The sequence below is a fragment of the Montipora foliosa genome, chromosome 13 (assembly GCF_036669935.1).
Source record: "Montipora foliosa isolate CH-2021 chromosome 13, ASM3666993v2, whole genome shotgun sequence".
In the NCBI taxonomy this organism is placed as follows: Eukaryota; Metazoa; Cnidaria; class Anthozoa; order Scleractinia; family Acroporidae; genus Montipora; species Montipora foliosa.
Genome location: NC_090881.1, coordinates 31,855,457 through 31,862,300, shown reverse-complemented (window position 1 = coordinate 31,862,300; position 6,844 = coordinate 31,855,457). Strand labels below are relative to the sequence as shown.

At 39.5% G+C, this 6,844-nt stretch overlaps 1 protein-coding gene across 2 annotated transcripts in view; it reads right to left on the bottom strand.

Annotated features, from left to right (window-relative positions):
* Positions 1–33: 33 nt before the first annotated feature.
* The window catches only part of LOC137983880 (presenilin-associated rhomboid-like protein, mitochondrial), a 13,254-nt gene continuing 6,443 nt past the window's right edge, over positions 34–6,844 (bottom strand). Inside the window, exons 6-10 of one of the 2 annotated variants that reach the window (XR_011119048.1) lie at positions 5,910–5,954; positions 5,723–5,796; positions 3,807–3,904; positions 2,354–2,451; positions 34–1,049 (exon numbers count right to left, since the gene is read on the bottom strand). Coding sequence is in view for 1 of the 2 variants with exons in the window: in XM_068831032.1 (XP_068687133.1) it covers positions 953–1,049; positions 2,354–2,451; positions 3,807–3,908; positions 5,723–5,796; positions 5,910–5,954 (416 nt within the window). In the remaining variant the exon portion in view is untranslated. Of the gene's footprint in view, positions 1,050–2,353; positions 2,452–3,806; positions 3,909–5,722; positions 5,797–5,909; positions 5,955–6,844 lie in introns of both variants that reach the window. The other variant, XM_068831032.1, reaches the window with a different exon arrangement.

The window sequence follows — 6,844 nt, the reverse complement described above, 5'->3', positions numbered from 1 at the left end:
TTATTTTACAATGACTGCAAAAAATCTTGCGCGCTTATTGGCTAATTTTTATTGTCAATAAGCGGGCATACACATAACTTTCTAATTTATGCGATAATGACGCGATATTCCCAGCGTCAGATTGAACTTTCTCGCATTTTTGTCTCGCTTTCTTCTTGTGTTTTGACTTAATTTTGACCCCTCTGCCTTTTTGTTATTGTAAAAAACAAACTGACGTCAGTTTTTCATGCGTCTGTCCTGTAATTGATCATGAATTTCGTCATAACATTGTCAAAGTAGTCTGCGGATACACTCGGCTATCGCCTCGTGGATTCATGATCAATAACAGGACAGACGCATGAAAAACTGAAATCAATTTGTTAAATTTGCAATACGGACCTCGAACTTGGTTAGTGAGAGGTGTCCGCTATACGATATGTACCAATCCGGAAAGAAACGCAGGCTACTAGAAACATTTCAAAGCTGTAGGTTACCTAGAGCGCTTACCATTTGAATGAGAATGTTTCGACAACTGGTACTGGATGTTCTGTACTTAGAAAAAGAAAATGGGAATGTGCTGCTGCATCATTTGCCAGAAAAACGGGTTGTTACGGTTGAAAAACAAACGACACGGTCTATTCTCTCTGGCGCTTGTAATTGTGGACAAATGGTACAGAAATTTCTGGGCATTCCGGTCAAAGTTAGAAAAAGGGAATACCTCGAAAGGTATTACCTTTTTTCCGAATACAAGCCACCGAAATGAACAGTTCCATTTGAATTCTCTCCGGAATTACCGAAAATTCCATTCAAATGGTAAGCGCTCCTCGATAGCAATATCAATTTAACTGAGACCTTTCAGTCGCAGTTCTGAAAAAAACGGGCGCTGTGTACTACAGCCTACATTAACATCAATAACGAAACTAGGCCGGGAGTTCTATCGTTCACCTAGCTCTTTAAAGGTCACTTTAAGCCATCATGTTTTCTTCGATCCAGTTCGTAGTTTATGCCACTGATTAACAAGCCACCATCGCTTGTCCCACAGATAAAGATGACCAAATTTCAGGTACCACCTGTGATAAAAAAATGGGGTAATTATATTGAAGCAAGCTGTGTTTCTTTGTAGATGTACGTTAGGTTAAAACCAAGAAGGTGGGGAATGGTGGAAGAAAAATGAACCTAGACATTTCAGGCCCCAGTTGTTCGAACGATAAATAGCGCTATTGGCAAGATAAATCACTATGCAGTGAATAAGTCATAGTAAAACCAATTGCGCTATCCAATGGATAGTGATTTATCAGGTGGATAAGTGGTTCTCACGTTACGCCACCATGTTGGTGGACGAAAAGAAACGATGTCTCCTTTTGTTCGTCCACCAACAATTTTACATTACAGCATTGTTATCTGTGGTTGTTTACCATTTACCACATAAAACCGGAAATTTCGGTTGGAATGTAAATGGTACGCCTATTTTGGTCTTGCCAAAGGCAAAATTTCCGGAGAAAACGGGATTTGTTTCCAGTAACTTACAATAGTCCCAAGAGAAACAAAAACAATGCTCATTCATTATTTAGCTCTTATTAACCGAGCAGGAGGTCTATATGGGAGAATCTTGACCGAGGTCGTGAGTACAGACCGAACGCAGTGAGGTCTGCACACACGACTGAGGTCAAGATTCTCCCATACAGACTGACTAAGCTCGGTTAATAAGATGTTTATTATATGGCAAACAAGAACAATTTAATTCGTTTAATGTAACTGTTTTGTACTAAATGACATTTTGCTTGCGAACGGCGATGAGTGGCGATGAGCTGAACTTAATTCTGTCAAAGTTTGCTCGTCATCCTCTCTTTTGTCATCATGCTGTTTGGCACTTCCATAAACAAATATTGGTAGAAGAAAATACTCAATATTTTTGCATTTTAGTTTGCATCTTTTCACCGCAAAACATTACCGGTCTAGATGCCGGTCTAGATGGGAAAATCTAGACCGCGGTCAATATCGATTTTAGCCAATCAAATTCGTGAATTTTGTAGTTCCCAGTCCTCGTGAGACAGAGCCATATAATAATTGGGCGTACAAACAAAGAGTAATATGGTATTTTCCGCTTTGGACAATTATTCAAGATGACATGTGGGCCGCTTCACTCAAAATAAGTGGTTTGCAACCAATCTCTAGAGACAAATATAACAATGATGTAATGTAAAATTGCTGGTCGACGAACAATGCAAAAGGAGCTAATGAGACATTGTTTGTTTTCATTCACCAACATGGCGGCGATGACGTTACGTGAAAACCACCTATTGGAAAAACGGAAGTGGAGGCATGGATATTGTTTCATCATATAAATTATCCTTGTTTGCTATCATATACTTACGCGCCAAACAAAACCCCTCCTAGATGAGCAGCGTGGTCGAAAAATTGCCAGCGCATAATTAAGCCAGCCAAATCAAGGCCAACTATTGATAAAAGGCCCTGAAGAAAAAGAAAAAAAAACGGAAGAATATCATCAGCAGCTTCTGGCGGAGAAAAACAATACCATAGAACGTGTTATTTAAAGTCTAAAACAGAAATGGGAAAAAAAGGTTTTAAAAAAGTCAAACGAGTTCTACGGCAAGAACTCACACAAGAACCGAAGAGGAGAGTAGGGATGGTGCAGTGGTGATAGCACCTGCCTCCCACCAATGCGGCCTAGGAGCCCGTTTCTCGAAAGTCCCGAAACTTTACGGGCCACTTTCGGGTGTCACAATTCTCTTTGTATCTCAAAAACGGAGAGGATTTAAGTCGTCAAACTTCACAGTCATTTTTCTTTTTGTTACTTTGAAAACATGTCGAAAGATCGGCTTTCAAAAACAAGCGGTTGGCAGTTTCACAAAAAGGCTTTTCGGGCACGAAACATTTTCGGGACTTTCGAGAAACGGGCCCCAGGTTCGGTTTCCGGGCTCGAAACCATATGTGGGGTAAGTTTGTTATTGGTTCTTTCCTCTACTTCGGGACGGGAGGTTTTTCTCTGGTTTTCCCATCTCCTCAAAAACCAGGGCCCGGTTGTTCAAAAGCCGATTAACGCTAATCCCAGATTAAAAATTAACCAAAGAGTTTATTTCTCGTCTCTCAAATGCTGTTCAGCGCTGATATTCAACAAAACTTTACATTAGAAGAAGTCGCCCTTGAAAAGCAAAAATAAGCAAAAGAAACTTTCACCAAACAGTTGAAAACGTGAAACAAAGGCTTACGCTAATCCTGGATTAAGTTAGTCGCCTTTCGAACAACTGGGCCCAGTATCTCTAAATAGGCCATTTCCGTTCATGTCTGCCTCCCCTTCAAAACGAGTCTAAGTGCGAAGTTTTTGTGATGGCAATTTAGTTCTACTTTACATATGAATGAAAACTAATTTTCATAAGAAAATTCCGCACTTTGACTCACTTTGAAGAGGAGGCAGACATGAAATCGGTAATGGCTTATTCCAATAGACTTGTACCTTTAGTTTTCCCATTTCAGGCCACGTGGTGTTCTCAAGGGAATTTTCATTTGTTTTTTTCACAGGTGATGCCTACATATGCACATGCATAAGACAATAATTGAAAGAAACTGAAATGGGACAACGAAAAGTTCAAGCTAAAAAGGTCTCTTCGATCTGGACGAAGGGCCTCCCTGAAAACCAGATCCGGGTAAATGGAGCTTCCTGGGGAAATATCTCGAATCTAGTCACCTCTTATTAATATTAATTCTATTAATAGAATTTTTTGCATCATTGAAAGCGGACGATAAGACTTCCTCTCCAAGAAAATATAAAATAACTTGGAAAATGCTGCATTTAACAAGTTACCTACCGTGCTAGCTGAGAAGGTGAAAAAGGGTAAAAAGACAAGAGAAAGTCTTGCATCTGGGTGATGAATACACACAAGTGCGAGGACAGACAGAAGAGCACCTGACTACGACAAAAAAAGACAGGGAGAAGCATTCAAATGTATTGCTCCTTAAAAGCCAAATGATACTTTTAAGATTACGTAGTGAGTGCATATGGTGAATTAAGCCATTATCCATTGCACACCAACCCTGTCCTCCTAGGAGAGCAGTGTTGGCACTCTAGTGAGAGCACCTGTCAATTGATTCCCAGAATCGGCATAATTCTTCGATTCCGTTGCCTCACTCGTTTTGTTTTGCTGAATTTCGTTTAATTAAGGTAAGAGATTGTCTCTAACTACTTGCTTTGCTATCTGTTTCATTCAATAACTAACTCGGCTGTTAACACTTTAAGTCAGCCGTTAGGCTGCCTTTCTCATGCCTTCACAGCATCCGTTAGATTTTCTCATAACTATTTAACAGCTAAGGCTGCCCGTTAGAAAAGGTTCTTCAACCGTTAAAGCTCTTTTCCAAACCGTTAGGTACAACTGACTAGCCGTTATCACCTTGTAGGAATCGGTTGACAAGCTTTGTAGGCCGTTAATCGTCCGTTAACCCACTGTTGGTTTTTACCGGTTTAACGCATAAGCGTCAACGTACATTTTCCCGTACAAGATCACAATAATTATTATCTGATTCGAGTTTTCAAGTTCTCTTCTCTGATCCAAAGGATTTCCTCCGAGTACTCCAGTTTCCCCTCTCATGACAAACCAACAGTTGATTTGATTGGATCTGTCAATGAGCAGTACCCTTGCAGGGGTTTCAATAGAAGCCAGTTACCGGCGGTATACCGCTGCCTGCTTTGCCTCACACCGCCGGCTAGTTTGCCTTGATTTTCACTAAAAATGCTGTCATAAACTTGTCAAACTGCCGCCTTCAATGGGCTATCATGGACGGCTATTTCAGAAGTTATTGAAACCGCTGCCCTTCAAATTCTTTGATTGCACCTGATGTCATGTTGGCCATCTTGGTGGGAAGAACAATAGCGAAAAAGTCTTTTGGGATTTGACTCTATTATTATGCAAAACGTAAGCTAATTTTGTCCATTGTTTTGGCACAAACATGGCCTTCTTAGCACGTGAGTGCAATCAAAGAATTACTAGGGCACTTGTCCTTGGCCATTTAATGCTCTATATGACCCCTCTAAGCAACCTTTCTTGTAAATGTAAATGAAGCTTTGTTTATAGTGGAAGTGCACTTAGCTAGTTGGCTAGCGTTTGTCCAAATCAGAGTTTTTGATTCTGCGACCTCCCAAACAGTAGTAGCCCGATGCTCTACCAACTGAGCCAACCGGTCAGCAGTCACCGAAATTGATGATGAGGGTATGAGACGCAATGAAAACTGGAGTTACTGGAGAAAAAACTTGAGTTAGGTTGACATCCCACATGAGATAGCAAAGGTTGAAGGTGTGGAAAATGACCACTATGCCAGCATTTTTTTATTTCCTTGCTCTCTTTTCACACAGAATTGTAAATTCTTGATAACAAATTCTAATTTGCCACCATTTTGCCACGCTATTCAGTTTTTGCTCAGTTCAAGAAACCTCGACATTGATTAATAATATTAGAGAACATGTTACATCTGACAAACAGTCAAAAGAAATTTGACAAAGTTGATCCCTCCAGTCATTCTGATCAGGAGAAAATGTGTGTCACAAAAAGTTAGGATTTAATGATAATAATTTTATACAACAAACTTTCCTAAACTTGCAAAAGGTTTTACAGATGCCCTTTGCTTCATGGAACATCCAGTAGGCAACAAATGGGTTATGAGCAATTTACACACCACTGAAAATACATCTACAGGCAAACCAATTTCTACAATACAATGAAATTTTACCTACCGCGCCTAGAGACACACCCAAGAAATTGGACATTGCCACTCTGTATGCTGTACTAGCAAAGGAAGCAAATACACCTAGGATAAAAATCACACAATTGAATAACAAACTAAGTTTTGATGTGCTCATCTTTTCCTTAGAACCATCCTTACAACATAATGATTTGAAAATCAAATAATTAACATTTTACCTCCTGTTATATAAAATGCTATAAACTGCTCCTTTCCCAGCAGAGCTGAAACAAAAAAGAACTTACATGTAGTGAAGAATAACCTTGTCAGATTTTATCTTCCCCCAAAAAAACTTAACATTTTTTGCAATGCTGAACTTTTCTACCCTATTACGCATAATTATGCTATCAAGCTGTTGTCCTCTTGGAAACAGTATTATACATCCAGCCTAACACTTCAGTGATTTTGTCTCCACACATGATCTTCCTGGTACTTTGTCTATATTTGAATTTCTGGGTGCATGACTCCATCTGACCCCTACATGAAGTTGTTCTGGGTGGGCTTCATTCCACTTCTCATTGTGTTACACTTTAAAAATAGCCAGCTGGTCAGCTTACTGACGGTTGGGAGTCTTAAAATTATTTTGTGTTTGCTTCAGTAATAAATATTTAGTACCCATCTGTATTAGTTATTGTACAGAAAACGCATGAAATGAGTACAAATATTCCATGATATTTGTACAGTAGTACCAGTTTGACTTGGTTATTGTCCAAGCACAAGGTCAAGGTGGCTGAATATTGGCCAAGTTCTTTTTTTGCGTGTTCATGGACTGAGACGAAGTCGAGGTCCATAAACAAGCAAAAAAAGAAAGAGGCCTATATCCAGCCATCTCGACTGATTAAGCTTGGTCAATAAAGAATTTATTATATGGGATAAAACACCGAAAAATTATCTTTGATCTTGTGGGACCAATTCGTCATCAAAGTGGTCAAAATGTTGTGGACTCATTAGGCGCAGCCGTTTTTTACCACAATATTCAACGCCAAAGAAAGTTTTTATTTCAGAACGTGACCAAAATCATAACACGAAGAAAAAGCAAGCGTGGTCTATAACTTTCTCGCAATATGATTGGTTTATTTCCCAAAATGGGCATTCCTGATTGGCTATTACATTG